General features: G+C 38.3%; 2 protein-coding genes and 1 long non-coding RNA gene across 3 annotated transcripts; 1 reads left to right on the top strand and 2 right to left on the bottom strand.

The window, feature by feature from the left end:
- Positions 1 to 3,582: 3,582 nt before the first annotated feature.
- LOC122974206 (low affinity immunoglobulin gamma Fc region receptor II-a-like) lies at positions 3,583 to 9,036 on the bottom strand. Its single transcript, XM_044342177.1, has 7 exons — positions 8,901 to 9,036; positions 7,700 to 7,732; positions 7,023 to 7,141; positions 6,786 to 6,906; positions 5,397 to 5,639; positions 4,122 to 4,253; positions 3,583 to 3,913 (listed from the first exon to the last, which is right to left on the bottom strand). The coding sequence occupies exons 1-7, from the start codon at positions 9,034 to 9,036 to the stop codon at positions 3,852 to 3,854; spliced, it is 846 nt and encodes a 281-aa protein (XP_044198112.1). The 3' UTR covers positions 3,583 to 3,851.
- LOC122974340 lies at positions 4,200 to 9,704 on the top strand. The gene is made up of 3 exons (XR_006400351.1): positions 4,200 to 4,284; positions 6,864 to 6,945; positions 8,903 to 9,704. It is a non-coding gene; the product is annotated as an uncharacterized LOC122974340 (long non-coding RNA).
- A 4,475-nt stretch (positions 9,705 to 14,179) lies between these two features.
- Positions 14,180 to 19,470, bottom strand: LOC122974459 (zinc finger protein 239-like). Its single transcript, XM_044342492.1, has 4 exons — positions 19,198 to 19,470; positions 16,781 to 17,014; positions 14,643 to 15,132; positions 14,180 to 14,202 (listed from the first exon to the last, which is right to left on the bottom strand). Exons 1-4 carry the CDS (start codon positions 19,285 to 19,287, stop codon positions 14,180 to 14,182), a joined length of 837 nt encoding a protein of 278 aa, XP_044198427.1. The 5' UTR covers positions 19,288 to 19,470.

The following is a 19,470-nucleotide window of genomic DNA, read 5'->3' as shown; positions in this document are numbered from 1 at the left end:
GGTGCTGAGCAGGTAGTGTGCAGTCTGTTAAGAGTAGTTAGTTAATAGTGGTGAAAGTAGTTTCAGGCTGAAAACCAAAACAATGATCTGAAAGATACTAAAATGCTCTTTGGACCTGACAGGAACTGCAGAGTTGGGAGATAATTCTCTATGGGTTCATTATTTAATTTATATAATTTGATCCATTGTTCATATAAATATATTGATTAGTGCAGCTTTAAGGCAAATTTCCTTGTCAGTGTAATATATTGTAATTGTGTTTCTCACCTTCAGACCATACTCCAGTCTTTATTTGTTACATGTTTTGTCAGCTGTGACCTCTGACCTTTGACCTCTCCACTGTTGGTTACTTAAGATTCTGCTGATCATAAAGATATAAGGTGACTTTATAGCAGATTGCCTTAAAGGACTGAAGAGCTAAAACGTAAAATAAAATCTCACCCCTTAAAACTTCAGTGTATGAAGTCTGTAAAGATATTTTAGTTACTTTTAACTTTAATAGTAATACATTTGAATAGTACACTCAGAGACACACAGGAAACATACAGAGACAGAGAAGAGGATGTGGTACGCCTTTTAGACCACAAGAACATCAGGACACCCTGCACAGTGCTCTCCATTTTGCTGCGTTGGAGTTTTTTGTTTTTTCTAATCACTAAAAAAAGTGTGAAAAGCAGAGGATCGAGAGTTATGGACAGAGTGAGGGAAAGAAGAGCAGCAGGTTTTCTTCTAAACACGATGCAGTTGCTGTCAAACCGGAAGGTGCCTGACAGCAATGAAACTGGCTAACTAAGGGGAAACAAACAATGGTTGTGCTTACTTTCTGCTGCCTGCTGCTCACCGCTGCACTGCTCTTATACTATAACATTCATAGATTTTACAGATTTGTTGATCCAGATCTCTTCATAATACTATATATCTTAAGCGAGAACTGCTTTTAGTTGCTGGTGGGAAAATCAGAAAGTTTTGGACTTGTTCACACTGAAAAAGTGACAAAAATAAGTATCTCAGTGAACCTACAGATAATTATCAGTGACTCTGAAGCTCTCCGCGGCTTTACAGAACTTTATATTGAATTTCAGCTCATTGTTTATCTGTCTGGCTGCACCTTTACTGTTTCGGTTCACTGTCAGCACTCTCATAGCTTTGTTTTTGACCGCAGCAGGCAGCTGTTTTCAGAGAAAAAGCTCTAAAAAAACCCACTGTACACTACCTGCTCAGCACCAAATAGAAAATAGACACAGCTAGCTGTAGACTAGCTGGTGAACATAGTGGAGCATTTAGCAGCTAAAGAGCCAGATATTTCCCTCAGGAGTTGGTAGAAAGTAAAAACAGAGCTAAAAGAGAGTGAATATTGGACTTACATTCACCAGGTGGACAGAAACACGACTCCAAATGAACGATAATGTTGCTCTGTAACTGTGGAAATAAGCAACTGTTTGCTAACAAGTTCAACATATCTTGTCTGTGTACTCAAGTTTCTGGATTTCTGAGTGTGCTGTGGATAGATATATTTTTAAAAAAATATCAGAATTCAATGCAAATAGAAAACGGAGGAGGTGGCCACAGACAGAAAAAAATAGAAGAAATTGTGATGAAATTTTGCTCACCTAGCTCCAGGAACAACATTAAACTTTGTATTTGTTAACTTTCAAAACAGCACATCAGCAGCTATTTATACTATGAACATTTGCACATTCCTTGTTTTTTTTATTTTAAACTCTGTTACAGCTCTTTTCACTTTATTAAATTGTAAATTTCTATTTTATATTATTTATAATCTTTATTTTTGTACTTACCATGTATATTTTGATTGTTGTGCACCACAACACCTCTGCAAATGTATTATATGTACAGTATTTATAAACTTACTTGGCCATAAACCTGCTTCTGACTTCTTCTAGACTTTCAAAACTCACAGTTTGACTTACATCCGTCAGCACATTTTGTACCATTTCAACAAGATAAGTACATTCATTTCTTGCACACTACCTGCCACAAAAGTATAGTATGGTGATCAGACCACTGTGTATATTTTGAAGTAATAGTATTTAGTAAAACACTGGAGTCCTCTGAGAAGGATCAGGCTCAACGGGGAACTCTTCATATTACTTTCAAGGTTGTTGTTGTGTTTTAAATGAAGATTCTGTGACACAAAGACATCCATGTGTTTGATTTGACAGTAAAGCTGGATGACATCATGCTGTATTACATAATTTCATATTGTTTTGTCTTGCAGAGTGTTGGTGGGCAGCGGAGCGGCTCAGTTGTTAGCAAAGCTTCCTTACAGCAGCTGGTTTCCTTCCACAGTGCAAAGACATTTAGGTTAGTGAAAGTTTTAGGTGTGAATGTGAGTGTGAATGTATGTCTTTATGTATGTACAGGCTGTACCTGGACTCTTGCCCTGCTGCAAATTGCCATTTCCCTGAATACCATAAGCGGCATTTAGAGAACGGATGGCTTGTGGATATTGCACTACATTCTATTTTATCATTTGGATTATATGCTATTATAGTGATTGAGAGTGGGTAAAAACTAATTGGCAAGCAAGCACAGAAGTCTAAACAGTTAGCTACAATTGTTGAAATAGCTAAAAGTAATGGATCAACAGTTAAAATAGTTTGCTTAAAGCAATGGTTCTCAAAGTGGTGTCCAGGGACTCCCAGGGGTCCTTGAGGGGTTCCAGAGGGTCCCCAGCAAAAAGGGGGATAATTTATTTTCTCTATAATTCCATCCATAAGTAAAAGACAGAAAGACAGAATGCATGGGTATTTTGGTCACAGGTTTCATACACTTTCTTCAATAAAACATCTAAAAGCAAAAATCTTAATGGATAGGGGTCCATGGTCTAATGTGTTGGGGTCCTTGATGTGAAAAAGTTTGAGAACCACTGGTTTAAAGAATTGGATAAATGGTTGTAATGCCCAGCTTCTGCCTCTCCAAGCGGCAGTGCTACAAATGCAAACTTGAGCTAAACATTGACTTTTTAAACAATATCCACTTTTATCTAATTAACAGTGTTAAATAAAATCTGGTTAAAATGAATTCCAATGGAACATGACGGGTGGTGTCATGAAGGACACTGTACATTGAAGGTGCAGTACATGTACTTGAGTATTTTCATTTTTTACTTTATACTTCAAGGTCATGGTGCAGGTGTATAACAGCAAAGGCAGTGGTAGTAGTGGCTAGTATCAATATACTGTTGCAGCAGTGGCAGCAGGACCATGATAAGTAGTGGCACAGTAGTATAGTGGTATAAGTGCAGTCGCTATCATATATATAAGTGCAGCTGTAATCTATTAATAATAATGGATAAATTAATATTTACTTATAATAAATGTAACAATCACAAGTTAACAGCAACCATAATTGACTGTTTTATAGCCACTAACACAGATATACACTCACAGCCACCATGCCCACCCTCCACCTCCACCTTACTTCACCTCACACCTCAAACGCCTTCAGCTTCCTGTCAGACCCATTGCCACGGAAACGGTGAGTGCTTTACCTTGGCCACAGAGCAGCCCAAACGCCTGAATGCACTTCTGACTCTATTGATAACAACAGTGAGGCAAATTCAGACGTTCAATAGTTTATTTTGCATGTCAGCAAAACACAAACAAACATCACAAAATGACAGAAAACACAAAGATGTTGTTTAAACTAACAATGTAAAAACTGCATGAAAAGCATCTTTTTAAGTTCATACTGTCTACAGAATGACACCAAAAAGCCTAAATAGGCAACATTTTTTAAAAAGGAGTCAAACCAACAAAACCAGGATGTTTTCTTCTTCTTTTTTGGTTGAATCTGAAGATGCTCGTCCCTCTTAAATGTCACTGTTGTCATGCAGCCATTTCCATTATGACATCATTACATTTTCGCCTTGCTTTATTGGCATGCCGCGCTGCAAAAAAATATGCAAAAACGACAAAAAATTGGCCTTAAAGGGACCTTTCAGTGACACAGTTTTACTTCTTCACCAACAGCTATTCCTTTAAAAAGCCAAATAAAATCTACAGTATTCTGCTTTGTTTAAAATGTGTTTTCTGCAGATCTTTTTCACTCTCTTTACTTTCTGGTTTGGTTTAAATTGTCAGTTCAGCTGTTCTCACCTCTTGCTCTGTCTCTGTATATGAGTCCCAGTATGATGGTGGACAGCAGGTAAGGAGTTCCTACCACCAGGTGGCGCACCAGTGTGAAGACAGGCAACAGGGGCGCTGGAGGATCCTGGCCTTCAGATGGCGCTGCAGAGGCAACAGAGACATCAGTGAGCAAGTCAGTTGCTGGTTAGCTAGTCATAGTTTGTTGTAAGCTCTTGTCTGCTCTCAAGTTTTTTGGACTCGACTTTAAGAACAACAAAAGACAAGAGTGATCAACATGCCATGATGTGAACTTTTTTTTTTTTAAGGATTTTTTTTTTTTGGCGTTTTGCCTTTATTGGACAATGAGAAGCGAAGAGGCAGATAGGAAACAAGGGGAGATAGAGATGGGTATAATATCTGCCCACAATGTGAGCTTGATGGCTGATATCAAGGAAGCATCAGGTGGAGACTTGCTTAATACAAACAACTTAAAACAACAACACAGAGATGGACACAACAAGACACTGATTCAAGTTTAAGTTATGTTCTTTAAAGGGACATATCATGCACGTTTCCAGGTGTATATTTATATTCTATGGCTCTACTGGAATATCTTTGCATGATTTACAGTTAAAACTCCTTATTTATCTTATACTGGCCCTTTATGGAGCTCCTCAGTTCAGCCTCTGTCTGAAACAGGCCATTTTAGCTCTTGTCTCTTTAAGGCCCGCCCTCCCGATGAGCCCACTCTGTTCTGATTGGTCAGCTTCCTCCAGCGCCAGAGGCTATGGAAACAAACTATAATAGCAGGATTTCACTTATTTTTCCTTACTCGAAATGGAAACTACTCAAATACATCCCTACATGTTTGTTTAGATTTTATTTATTGAAGTGGATTTATTCTAATGCATGTGCTGGTGTAGGAACAGTTGGCCGCTTAAGAGCCTCAAATAAGTGAGTTCTTGACAGGGAAATGCAATTTAGTCGTCCATTTATTTCCTCCGTTCAAGTCATGGTTTTCTGTGGTATGGTCAAAGAAACAAATGCATAAATCAATAATCAATACTATAAACCAGCTATCCATCAGTGAGGTAGAAATGTAATCAAACATATGGCCACAAGCATAATTCAAACAATAAACTGAAACTCACATTGTCAGTAAGGCAAGAGGGAGACAGGACTGTCTGCTCTGAACTGGCAGTGATCAGTCTTCACCTGAGTACACCTGGAATCACTTATTCCAATCAGGAGGGTTATGTAAGAGGTAGTGCTTGTTCAGACCTCTTAAACATCCAAATATCTCACCTCTGACAGTCAGCCAGCTCTGTGGTGATTCTTCAAATCCGCAGACATCACACTTGTAGAGTCCCTCATCAGATTTGGTGACATTATGGACGGTCATGTTTCCAGTCGTGCTGTTCTGGATGAGGTAGCCATCTTTATAGAAATTAATGGGGCGGTCACAGGAAACTCTGTGTCTGCAGTTCAGAGTCACATTGTCTCCCTCCATCACAGGATAAACAGGACTCTCCAGTATCACAGAACCAGCTGAATGACAAGTAGATGAACACACAGAGTACACACATCACACATAACCAACAGTATCTTTGTATTGAAGGTTAGATGTGGTTCAGTCTTCCACCCCTGATAATTTATCAGTGCTTTACTAGATGTTGATATAAAAATCTTAATGTTTAGAATTACTATTGTGTTGGATTTTAGTGAACATTTTCACTCACGATAAAGTTCAATTGGAGGGGAAACAGGAAAGTAACTGCTTTAAAATTGTTGAAAACTGGGTTACATACTGTTTTGTAGCTTTAATCTAAAGAACATATCAATTAAGCACAGGAGTCCTTCGAGCTAAATGCTAAAGTCAGTGTGCTAACATGTTCATGATGATAATACAAGTATGTTGATGTTTAGCAGGTATCATTTTTACCATCTTAGTTTAGCATGTTAGCATACTAACATTTGTTAATTAGCACTAAACACAAAGTTTAAATGAAGCTGATGGGAATGTCATTAGTTTTGCTGGTATTTAGTCATAAACCAAAGGGAAGGTCAAGGGATCAGAGTTTTTCAGATCCATCCTCTGGAGATTATGAATGTCTTTACAAAATGTCACAGCAATCCATCCAATAGTGGCTGAGATATTTCAATAAAAAACAATGGCAATGCCAAGGTGGAGCTGCATGGAAAGTCAGGGGGTCACCAGAGTCATTACAATACATTGTCTGGGAACAATTAATGTCTGTACAGAATTTGGTACCAATCCATCTAAAGGAAAAGTCAGCGGATCACCAAAGTTGTGTTTTGGGAGCCTGAATATCTGTCGTAAATTTCATGCCAATGCATCAAATAGTTGTCGAGATATTTCACTTTGAACCATAAGAGGAAAGGTCAGGTGATTAACAAAGTTAGGAGGATTCATCCTCTGGGTAACATGAATGTGTGAACAAAATTTCATGGCAATCCATCCAGTAGTTGTTGAAATATTTCATTCTGAGCCAAAGTGGCTGACCAAATGAACGGCCATCATTACCCCCCTTGGAGCCAGTATGACTAAATCCAGTCCAATCCAGTCAACACTGTCTGATTTAATCCTCTGTCACCAGCATTGACCCATACTTCCACTACACTTTCAAACAGTATATATCAAGTCATCTGTTATTATTTTTGATCCAAGCCTACCAGTGACAGTGATGTTGATGGCACTGCTGCTTGCTCCCACTCCAGTTTCACACCAGTACACTCCGCTATCTGTGGCAGGGAAGGCAGCAATGACGGAGCAGGACAATGGACATGGATGCACCTGAAGGGGAGTGAATCAGAAGTCATCCAACATTTACGAGTTAGTAAATGTTAATAATTAATAATTGTAATCAATGTGCTGTGAGTGGAAAAGCTAATATGTTTTCTCAGACAAACCTCCCCATCCTCCATCCTCTTCATCACCCTCCATTCAGTCATTTCTTCCTCCTCGCAGCTCACGGAAAAACTGTCATACTTAAAGAACTGTGACCTTTCAGGGTGGACCGTCACAGAGACTGAAGGCAGGATGGAGACAGGAGAAGTAAAATTAAGTCAATTTATTTATAGAGCACATTTAAAAACAAGAAAAATTGCGTCACAGTGACTGAGAAACACAATCAAATGAAAACAGAGACATAGTTATGAGGATCAAGTCAATGACCATGTCAATGAAATTGGGAGCATGGAATGAAGAGCAGTGACTGGTCAGCAGATCTGAGAGGTCTGGCGGTAGATAGGGGATGAGGAGTTCAGAAAGATAAGGTAGTGCCAGTCCATCCAGAGCTTTAAAGACAAATAAAAGACTCTTCAATTCTGTATTTCATTGATAACCAGTGAAGACAGACCAGTACTGTTTTTGGTACTAGTGAGTCATGTTGCTGCTGCAGGCTGGATGGATGTGTGAAAGAGAGAGAGCATTAAAATCATACATGTAAGACTGAGAAAGGCAAAACGTAAGGTAGGTTTCATAATTAAAACCAGAATGACTAAACTGTTACAAATAATAATGACTTTGACAAAGAGTTTCATTACTTGTCCTGGACTAAATTTGATACTCCTGACTTTAATCTTACCTTGTGCTTGACCAGAATCCCAAGGACTCATCACTAAATCAGACAAAATGAAAGACACACACATTAAAAGTCATTTTTATTATAAAAAAAAAACATTACCATGTTTGGCAGTGGTGAGCTCATTTGAAATTTTGTTTTTTAATTACCCTGCGAGGCAGCTGGATTTGCAAGATCACAAGATCACATGAGAATCCATTTTGTCATGCTTCAAATTATGCACGTGTCTGAACCACTGGTGGTTTGGACCAATCAGCATTGCGAATCCAGCTGCCTCGCAAGGTAAGACGATGATAGATGGTGATTGACAGATGGTTAATCTAATCACCTGCCAAGTATTTTTAGAAAGTGCCTGCCTTTTTCCAAACAGTTTCCAAGGATGACTTCTCAGGTGGTTCAGTGTAAGAAACCATCTGGTGTGTCAGGTTACGTTTTTAAGGCTGTATGTTACATGTTTTGTGTCTGTTTTTTTTTTAACTTAGTTAGACCAAAGTTGGAAATTAACATGTTATCCTGAGGATTAAGTAAGTTTTGCAGATCCATGAATAAATCAAATCCTTATTTATGAGTATAAAGGTAGAGGAATTACAATATAGTAAAACAAAGTTGCAATAATATAAAATATGTCTTCATAGAAGAAGTTAGAGTTGTTTACACAGTGTACATTAATGAACACTTAAAAATGTCACCTGCTTAAAACTACATTATAGTGTGTTTTAAAGCATGTATTAACTGCTTATATACTGCTTGTAAATGCTAAATAGGTGGTAGAGTGTAAAACATGAGGATCTTTGTGGAAAAAATCAAAATCAGACTCAAAATATCACATAACTCAAGATGAGGAAGGAACACAGGTAGGACAACAAAGTACTGTTTGATATAGAGAGCAAAAAAACAATTGAAACTAATAAAAAGGCTGTAAAGATAAAAGAAAAACAGATTTTACACTACACTCATACACTGTAAGCTGAGATTAAGCTCACTATAGGACAATTAGTGTTTGCATTTGTCTGATTTATACATATACTGTCCAAGATAAAAGTCAATATGCAGAATGTGCAATATAAAAATGTGTAAATCAGCCATGCAGTGATGAAATGTGGCAAACACAGTATAAAACAGGGCATTTAAGAAACATAATAATACAATGAACAAAAGATATAAGTAAAACAAAAGACAAATGTCTCACAGTCATGTTACTTACAGAGAAGCAGAGAGAGAGCTGTTACTTCCATCCTGACCTGCTGCTGACTGACAGAGAGAGTGAGAGGACAGAAAAGACGAGTGAAGACCCAAGACAGGATGTGCAGAAGCAGAACTAGACAGACAGATAGATACATGAGGGCATTAATTTCTATTTATTTCAATACAGAACGCATTTTTTGTATGGTATACTTTTCATTTGAGTCAACTTAAGTGTATGATTTACTGTTTTTGGAGGTTTTAGTTTTTTTGTTTGTGTAATCTTAGGGAAAGAATCTCCTAATGACTCATTATCTCACACCTGTTGTCCAAAATACCCAATTAAAAGGGTCAAGCTACGGTACTGTTTCTTCACTGTTTATGTAACTAATAGAGACTTTTTCCCCAATATTCCATAATCTTCCTCTCCTCTACTGACTCGAGGTGTTTCTGTACAAGCCAAGTTGAACTTATGTATTATTATTTTATTATTTATTTTACATTATGTTATTATTTAGCTTTGATATATGGAGCCTTTTTTGTCTTTTGGCTAGATTGATTTGTTTTGATTGAACCACAAGATGACGCCATAATGTGTAAAGCAGACACACATGACCTAACAGCTGATACAGATGATGCCTTGTTTGATGTTTGAAAATGTATAAAAAGTGGTTTTCAACCCATTATTCCTGTTTAGCCCCTTTATGAAGGTATAAGTTGAAACGTTGGGCTTTGTTCTAACATAATGCCATTTGAATAAAGAGGAAGTTGATGTCCACTTTCAAATTGCTATGTAATTAATAAAGGCTTTTTCCTCAATATTCCATATACTCCCTCCCCTCTGCTGCGATTTCCTTTGTTTTCTTTGCATCTTTGAAGAAAAAGTCATATTTATACCTCAACATTTATGAATGCATAGTTTGGCCAAAAATAATTTAACAATTACACAACATTTCCAATTTTCCTTCCTCCATTATAAGTTTTATATCATAGTAATTTTTATGCATGTGTCCTTTTCAGGTGTCCAGATTCTGCAGCTCTGTGCTTCTTTAAGTTTGTGGATTGATATCTTAAAATCAGTCCAAACATCCCTCCAGAAGAGTCCTACAGACTGTAGAATCAAACCAAGGCTGATGAACGCCACTCTTTAAAAAGATATTCTTTCATTTGGTGTTTTGATGATGGTGGTGGAGAGCGCTGTCTAACACATCAGTCCAAAATCTCACATTGGTGTTCAATTGGGTTGAGAGATTTGAGAGAATGTGTTTCTTTCTTAAAACTAACTCAAAATCTCTAATATTTCCATGTATATCTGGAAATAATCAACGTTTTTCCAGATTCAGACATTTAAAAAAATGCTATGACATGTAAAATGAGGAAGATATATTTAAGATTCTACACTACTTCTCGGTCAGCAATCAAATTTAAGCAAATTTGTGGCTCCTCCTAACTCCTTTGTACAAAATGTGAGATTTCCTTGAGTTGTATCCCTTCCATTGAAGCATGTGTTCAGATGACTCTCAGGCCTTGTTTACATCTGTTATTAACATGCGTCTTGAATGACCACTTGTCTTACTTGTCAGATCTCACCTCCCCGCTCTATATGCAAATAAACACGGACATCATTTCCGTTTTCAATGACCAAATTCGTTCGTTATTCGTCCAAAGCTGTGTTCAACTTGTTAACAGGATAAATATTCAGGATATATATAAATATACCGCGTCGAGAAAGAGACAGGGAGAGAGAGAGAGATGCAACGATCTCCTCGCGGCTTCGTGCGCATTTACGCACAAGACACAGCAGAATAACTTAATTGATTATTTAAATCTCCGACACGCCGACAGTGTGGATTTGATCTACTTATCAGATGCTTGTTCAAGTAACTCAACTTGCAGCCAGTTTTAGGTAAAGTAAGGTACATTATTTTCAAAGTGTACTGCACCAAAAGGTGTCTACCCCGCATGTTCTTACAAGGTTCTTACGGGGGCAATAACATAACATAATGAGAGCAAAAGAACAAATATAATACACTTCCATACATGTCAATCAATGTCAAACTAAATATGAACACAATCCTGCTCCTTTGACATTAAACTATAAAACATACTACTACTATAAAACATAAGTTAGACATATCTGAGGCACAGACTGTCCCTTTAACAAATCAAACATAAAGCACCCTCGCATGGTGTTGCACAAAATGAGCGAAGTGAAACACTTTGTTCGTAAACAGGTACTGATACCTACATTCATCAGACATAGAAATCACATCAGGACATTCTGCAGACATTTTAAGGAAAAGTCTATATTTTAAATTGTGATGCATGTGATGTACAATAGAACAAAAAGTGAATTTCATTTTTGACTCTCACATCTCACGGGTGACACTTTCTGTTCTCCTCAGGAATTGAATGAACGCGTCCAGTTTCCACCGCCAGAGGCATGATAGCACATCTCAGCTGGTCAGGTTAAGGGTGGCGTAATGCTCAGAGTGGCAAGTGCACTTAATCAAACTCTCCGTTCTCACTTTTGGGTTACACAAAATTTCTTGTGACCGTTTCTCTTTATAATTTTCAAACAGTATTGGTTAATTTGACTAACACTACTAGATAATTTCTTTCTAAATATATATTGAAGACCTGCCTTTCCAAATATTTTTGCGAGCTCCCTTATCCAAGAGTAATTATTTGAAAAATCCCAAGAGAAAATTTGTTTGGCAAGTCTGTTATCGGGCATGTTGATTAATCTATTCCACAGTTGCAACATGTCACCCTGATGCTGCACATCCCATGCCACCACATACTGCAAGTTTTGGGGCTGTTTTATGCATAACCAGAAAACAACACACAGCTCTATTCTGAACTGCATCACATTTTTTGCTTGCTTACAATAACCCCAGACTCCTGCACCACAATCTAAAATAGGACAGACACAGAACCTCATGTTTCTGCATTCAACCTTTTACTGAACAAACTGTGCATTATTACATTGTAAAACACATGGCATTGCACTGATTACATACATCTTGTGCTATCAAAACTTCTCTCAAGCTGACCTCCTTCCTCTGCTTGTAACTCTGGTCTGAAACATTACTGCCACCTTGTGGTCTGTATTCACTGTTCACAATCTTTCACTTCTAATACCACAAATAAATGACTCCACATTTGTAAAATTTAACCTTCATAATTGTATATTTTAAACTATATGAACAACTGTATGAATTACTGTATCAGTGAACTAAAGATACAACATCCTCTCCCCCATTAAGACAGTTCATGCAATCAATTCTCAACACGATATGAGTTGAACTGGTCTTCTTATTATTGTCCTGTCTGATGTGCACACTCACAGATTTCAAAAGTCATCTAGTCTCCCAGGTAGCAACTAATGGGGAGCCTAATAAACAAATAAAGAAATACACTTATGGCAGTATGTCCTATTCAGGCTGTTTGCACAGATGTTTCAGTCAAAACCTTTTAAGATTATACATGGTGCAGGTCTGTGAATCCTAGCTCTGCCTTGGACTCAACTCAATGCCAAGTCCCCCTTGCTTTCCACTAAGCAGAAATGTAGAACACATCACTTCCTGTGCAACCAAAACATTTAGAACAGCCAGTTGAAAACCACCAATGAACTGGAATTGGTTAGAATACAAATATACAGAAAGTGCTAAAACAGACTATTTAAACATTGAAATGTTATAGTTTATTGATAAGAATGAAAACCTGTCTCACTTAGAGGAGCTTTCTAGGTTTCACCTCCTTCTCCATCAGAGATCTGCTCAGGTCGAAGGAGCCTCACATCTCTCTGAGCCTCAGGTAAACACACCCTCAGTTCTCCTGTATTCACCCGTTCTCATTAATGCATCATTAGAAGACACGTTACCTTAAATTCTCTCTTAAACCTAACTTTATCAACATCCCATGTATTTTATCTCCTATTTTAGTGTCACCTTGTCTCAGTCTGTCCCCAAACATACTGTTACTCCTTAAAATCGAATTACCATTAAACTCAATGTAAAGTTTAAACTCAACTGTTCCTCAATCTGCTGTAAAACCACCAACTAATGCTAAATCTCAAACTAATTTCAAGGTTTATTTAACTTTTAATATACGCACCTTTAACCACCATACATATCTGCTGTGCCGCGTTTTTTTTGTAGAGCAGTATAAAGTTGTAAAGAGCAAAAATGCTGTTTTTTTCCCCCAATGACAATGTTATGTGACTCACACTTTGAGCACCTCTACAACTTGGATCAACATGAAACCCAAGGTTAAAAAAAAGAAAAATTTCAGGGTTACGTGGGCTGCTAATGGCAAGCATGCTGTTTCTCAAGTTAAAGTTGGCAGCCCTCAGTTTGTAGAGAAGCTCAAGATAGAACACCAATGTTATTAGAGGCATGTAGAGCAGACAGGTGGACATCGCTAACCTGCCTCTAAAACATGTTCAACACAATGCTGAGTGATCAGCATCTGTATTTCCACTCGTTCACTCCATGGGCAGAAGAAGAAGCAGAAGCGGTGTTATTTATGAGGTATTTTTATATAATTCTCAAGAACCGCTCATCCAAACAACTTCACACTTGACACATTACTTCTTTGGGTCCTCAGCAATACATCCGCCAGGTATGAAGTAGATCAGATAAATAGTTTTCGATAAACATACATACCTATATACAGACAGATTCCTTGCTTTATATGGAGAGACACTGAGGATCAGTTTTAGGCCCTACGCCATTTTCTATTTATATCAACAATGTTGCCTTTTCCTTTGATGGTTGTCATGTTCATTTATACGCAGATGATACCATATTGTACTGTACTGCTGACTGTAAAATTAGCCACTGAGGAGTCACAGTTCTCCTTTAATGTCCTTCAAGATGCACTCATTTAGCTCAGACTAGTTCTTAATGCAAATAAAACAAAATTCATGGTGTTCTCTAGAGACAAAAATATAATAATCATAACGACTTGCATATATCCACTACAAATGGATATAACATTGACAGAGTGACAGTATATAAATACCTTGGCATTTGGCTAAACAAGAAGTTTACATTCAAATATCGTGTGCACAACCTGTTGGTAAACTGAAGCAAAAAGTCAGCTTCTTTTACAGAAACACCTTTCCAATGTGTAGTAGGAAGAGGGTGATCAAAGCAGTTTTTATGCCGGTTCTGGATTATGGTGATGTAATGTACAGGCATGCCTCTACCTCAGCAATTAAACCCCTGGACACTGTATAACACTCAGCCTTTATTTTTATTTCAGGTGATAGTTACACTCATCATTGTATTCTAATCAAAAAGGTTGGCTGGTCTTCACTGAAAGACACAACAAGCATTGGTATCTGTTTATCTATAAGGCACTTCTTGGGAAACTACCACCCTACAGAATGAGTGACTGCGTTGGTGGGTTTTTAGGGAACTAGCCTGAGTGAAAGTTTTCCCACATTGCTCACACTTGTACGGTTTCTCTCCAGTGTGAATGCGTTGGTGTTTTTTTAGATTACCGTCTTGAGTGAAAGTTTTCCCACATTGGTCACACCAGTACGGCTTCTCTCCAGTATGAACACGTTGGTGGTTTCTTAGATTACTGTCATCGGTGAAAGTTTTCCCACATTGCTCACACCAGTACGGCTTCTCTCCAGTGTGAGTGCGTTGGTGGCTTTTAAGAGTACTGACATGAGTGAAGGTTTTCCCACATTGTTCACACCAGTGCGGCTTCTCTCCAGTATGAATGCGTTGGTGGATTTTTAAATTACTGTCTTGAGAGAAAGTTTTCCCACATTGTTCACACCTGTAGGGCTTCTCTCCAGTGTGAATGCGTTGGTGCCTTTTTAGAGTACTGTCATCAGTGAAAGTTTTCCCACATTGTTCACACCAGTATGGCTTCTCTCCAGTATGAATGCGTTGGTGCCTTTTTAAAGTGCTGTCTTGAGAGAAAGTTTTCCCACATTGTTCACACCAGTACGGCTTCTCTCCAGTGTGTGTCCGTTGGTGGATTTTTAGATTAGTGTCTGTAGTGAAAGTTTTCCCACATTGCTCACAGCTGTACGGTTTCTTTCCAGTGTGAATGCGTTGGTGGATTTTCAAATGACCGTCTGTAGTGAAAGTTTTCCCACACTGGTCACAACTAGGGCGTTTCTCTCCTGTGTGAACTTTCTGATGAATCTTTAAATATTGTGACGTCGTGAAGGCTTTGTCACAGTGCTGACAGCAGTGATGTTTGAGTCCCTCTCGTCCTGTTTGTTTCTATGACAACAGACATAGAGAGAAAGAGAGAGAGAGAGATGACATGGTGGAACGAGTGATCTCAAAGCATAAATAGAGTTGCATAATGGGAAATATAGGATCCAGAGTTTTTTAAGCTTTATTCCAACCACAGACATAGTCAGGATATCTAGACCTCTCTTGACCTTTGTGCGAAAACTTTACTTTTTCGCTGTTCGGTAAAATAAAATAAGAGCATTGACAGTCAACCCCCCCCACAAATAATTACAAGACAATCAGACAATGGCAGAGAGATTGATAGACAGATTGAGGACAGCTGGCATCATAATTTGAGCACATTTTTGCCATTTTTTTCTGGAGAGAAGTAGAGATGAGTAAATTTAAAGTGCTACAAATGGAGGAGTAAATGCAATCAATAATGAGATCCTACTGACCAGTATTCAGTATGTTGCAGCTTTTTCGGACTCTGGAGAAGAGAAATCAAAAACTTTTTCAACTCTAAAAGCAGGTTGTTCAATGTTCAAGACTGGAAAATGACAGGAAATCACTGTAAATGCAGCTCAAAGTGTCTTGGATTCTTAACACAAATTCATATTTCAAAAATTCATGATTTTACATGTCACTTGCGTCTAAAGAAAATCAAACTACTAATGAAGGCAGGAGAGCTGCTCTGTGGTTCCCTGAAAACACTGAGGAAATGAAGACAGTAATGACAGTAATAGAAATGGTTGCTGGTATTAATACCATCAGCATGTTTCCCATGATCCCAGTTTGGAGCGTTAATATTTGCTGAAACAACAGACATGATATACAGTTTTCTGGTAACGATAACGTATGAACCATTAATATCAGAGCGAGTATTAGTGGAAATAAATGGGGTGTTGTTCTTAAAGGGAAGTTCAGGTATTTTTTAACCTGGAGTCTGAGTGACTAATGGGGACAAAATTTTTTGGAATTGGTCCAGTATTGAGCGAGATCACTTCAGCCAGCAGCCGTGAAACAGGCTGCAATGTAATCCTTGGTGGCAATTGTCCCCTTCAAAGTACGTCCACTAAAAGTACTTGTTTTTGCCACTGACAGGCTCAGACTGTTATAAGTGTCTGATGGTGAAAGTAACCACAGGAACTAGCCGCCCACAGTGGCATTATAGCTAACCGGATAGGGATCTTTATCCAGGGTAACTTGACGGCTAACTGAACCGCCCACATATTCATCCACGCACGCTGGTTTGTTTACATGTATGAAGCTGACTTTCACCACAGTTAGACTGTAAGGAAACTAAAAAAAAAAGAGTGCAATGACAGATTATCCCGTGGACTATTTAGAGGATGATTGTGAGTTATTTCACTTTGATTGACCAACTGTATTTATTTGTGCTGGAGTACTGCTGCGCAGGAGAACGGAAAATTCCTCCAACAAAAAGTAAATGGAGATTATTTTCTAGCTTTGTTCGTTACAAGGTGAAACCAGGAAACACTGAAACCTTTTTGTAGTTTTTACAGCTGAAAAGCTGCGTGAACATAAAGTCTGAAAGTGTTTTAGTTTCCTTTTTCCCAGACTTTCTCTCCAACAACACAATGAACAGATGATACACCAACCCTTAAGACTCGTCCTCATGTCTTAAGTCTCGTTATGAAGCCAGTTTCATCAGGAAGTCATGAACACTGACCTGTTTATCGCTGGTAGCAGAAGGCGAGCCTGATTCTTCCCTTTTAATGGGTTTCTGGTTCTCCATTCTGCTCCTGTAGTGGTCCTGGTCGATGAAATCCAGCAGGTCTCCTCTCTGACTGATGGACTGTTCTTCTTCTTCTTTTTCCTGTTTTATGTTGGGTGGCAACCAGCGTTGAGGTGCATTATTGCCACCTACTGTATTGTTTGAATGTGAACCACAGTCATCTATCCCCTTAAAGAAACAAACACAATGAATAAATATATAAATATACAAAAAACTATATTTTTACTGAACACTTAGTTATTTTGTTCAGTTTAGTTTCTTCCAAATAATGGAATAGACTGCCTAACCTGATCACAAATCCATTTTTCAGACTCAGTTCTTCCGCTCCAAGCTTTCCTCTTTTCCTTTTCAATAATTTTTGTTCAGTGTTTTTGGAAGTGACAAATTATATGCTGCACTGATTTCTCTATTCAACAGTGCTCACATAATCCTGATGATTGCAGTGTTTATTGTGTCCAACCTTCAGCCTTGCTAAGATGTTCTCCTCTTTGTTGCTCCTTTTAACTAACCTCACTGTGCCTAATTTTGGCTGCACTGCATAAAGGTGTCGTTCTGTGTTTGCTGTATCCCAACTGTGCTGCCGCTCTTGATTATTCCTTTTGCCTCAGATTTACTGAGTGAAATGTCCATGATCTCCTTGTGTTTCAGTTTTGCTAATGTGAAACCAGGAAACACTAAAACCTACACCCAAAAAACTCTGAACACTTAGCCTGGAAGTGTTTTAGTCTCCTTTTTTCAGACTTTCTCTCCAACAACAGAATGAAGGGATGATACACAGACCCTTGTAACTGTTTAACAGGTGTTTGAATTAACTGATGATATCCACATGCGTGAGACAGACTGTTGATTGTCCCAATGTTGGCTAACCAGGAAATAAACATTCTGATTACTTTGCTTCTATGGGTACATCTCAAGTCTCTTAATTGCAGTTTGGCTCTGCGTGCCAGATTGGCCGACATTTACGGATGACATCACACATTATAATTGGTTGTATGCTGGAAAGTGTACAGATGCCATATGTTTGCGTCATAGACTAACATTTACATGAGCAAATTTTGATTGTACGATTGTGTAGAGAAAGAGGTCCACATCTAATAAAATGTAGAGGAAAAACTTTACATTTAATTATTTCATATTTTTGTGTAGAGAGTGTAAGTTCACTATGTATATATAGTATGTATACATACACTAATGGGAAAGTGGTCTCAGACTTCTGATCCTTTATAGGTATTTTAATAATACAATAATAGATAAATGTAGATTTTTAATATGTTTAATATATTTAATGTAGACAGTCTCATTTATAAACAAGATTTTTTACTTTTTAAAAATTATTTATTTAATTCTGTGCTGGGCATAAATGTACTGCTGCAGTCATGGGCTGCTCCATTATTAGAAAAAGTACAACAACAAATTCCATGTACAACCCACAAATGGAATTCACTGAGGCACAAATGCTGCAAAACTGTAGTTTGCTCCGTCTTGACAAAGGAAACCTCAGTTGCGTCTCAGCATTCAAATCTCCTACCAACTGTCTTCTTAATACAATATGTAATGTGTGTAATATGGAAGCCCATTTCCACCAATGTGATGAAAAAAAGATCCTGTAAGTCATTATAATGAGAAACTTTCTCAAAATAATGACTGAGTATCTCAAAAATAACAAGTTAGTAGCATTACGCCTGTGGATGGCGTTGTTTAGTTATTTTCAAGCTAATTCACGAACTGAAAAACATAACAAATAGGGGGAAGATGAGACTGACTGAACAACGTCATCTACAGGCGTTATGCCACTAACTCATTTGAGAAAGTTTCTCATTATAATGAGTTACAGAATCTTTTTCTTCATCACATTGGCGGAAATGGGCTCCCATAACTATGAGTCTCTCCTAGAACCATGTATTCGCACGAAAAATACGCCCCATGACGCAAAAAAATACTGTCGAAATAGATTAATAATCCAATTTACTCAGACATGCGGAACAACAGTTCTACAGCGCGAGTTCCACCCGGAATGTTTTGGCAGCGCACCACTTAGCTCTAGCATGTATGCTAGAATCCGAAAAACGGATAAATTCTCCACAACAAAACACGCACTGACTCCACACAAACAAACATAACTCGTGGCATTTCATAAAGGATGATATTCTTGAATTAGATTAGTCAGACAGCTAGCACAGCTAAATTAACACCCCGAGCCGATCTGGTACCTAAATTACACCATAATCCTCTTCTCTAGTGTCCCCAGATCGCCTTCTACCACGTGCCCAATCACGCGGATACCACCACTTAATTCAAAAACCAGTTAAACTGCAACTGCAAATTTTATCATGCAGTCATGACACACTGACCTGTTTATCGGTGGTAGCAGAGGCTGAGCCTGATTCTTCCCCTTTAACGGGGTTGTCGGTGCGGTGCTCCGGGTTCTGATTCTCCTCCATTCCGCTCTTGTAGTGGTCCTGGTCGGTGAAATCCAGCAGGTCTCCTCTCTGACTAACACAAGTTTATCCAGCTGAACGTGCAGCATCTACACGACACACACACACTTGGTCGGGTTTAGGTGGTGGATGGTTGGGTTTAGAGAGGCCGGGGTCATGTAGTAAAGTGGGTGTGTCATGTAGGAC

The sequence above is a fragment of the Thunnus albacares genome, chromosome 22 (assembly GCF_914725855.1).
Source record: "Thunnus albacares chromosome 22, fThuAlb1.1, whole genome shotgun sequence".
Classification (NCBI taxonomy): Eukaryota; Metazoa; Chordata; class Actinopteri; order Scombriformes; family Scombridae; genus Thunnus; species Thunnus albacares.
This window is presented reverse-complemented; position numbering and strand designations above follow the sequence as displayed.

What these genes read in the sequence shown, in the direction of transcription:
- LOC122974206 (XM_044342177.1), bottom strand. Translation starts at nt 9,036, where the DNA reads ATGTATCTATCTGTCTGTCTAGTTCTGCTTCTGCACATCCTGTCTTGG. An exon ending in AGAGGATGGAGGATGGGGAG is followed by an intron (nt 6,907 to 7,022) that starts GTTTGTCTGAGA and finishes ACTCCCCTTCAG; the next exon opens with GTGCATCCATGTCCATTGTC. An exon ending in CATCAACATCACTGTCACTG is followed by an intron (nt 5,640 to 6,785) that starts GTAGGCTTGGAT and finishes CTTGTCATTCAG; the next exon opens with CTGGTTCTGTGATACTGGAG.
- LOC122974459 (XM_044342492.1), bottom strand. Translation starts at nt 19,287, where the DNA reads ATGGAGGAGAATCAGAACCCGGAGCACCGCACCGACAACCCCGTTAAA. An exon ending in CTGCTACCACCGATAAACAG is followed by an intron (nt 17,015 to 19,197) that starts GTCAGTGTGTCA and finishes TGTTTCTTTAAG; the next exon opens with GGGATAGATGACTGTGGTTC. An exon ending in GAAAACTTTCTCTCAAGACA is followed by an intron (nt 14,203 to 14,642) that starts GTAATTTAAAAA and finishes TGTGTCTTTCAG; the next exon opens with TGAAGACCAGCCAACCTTTT.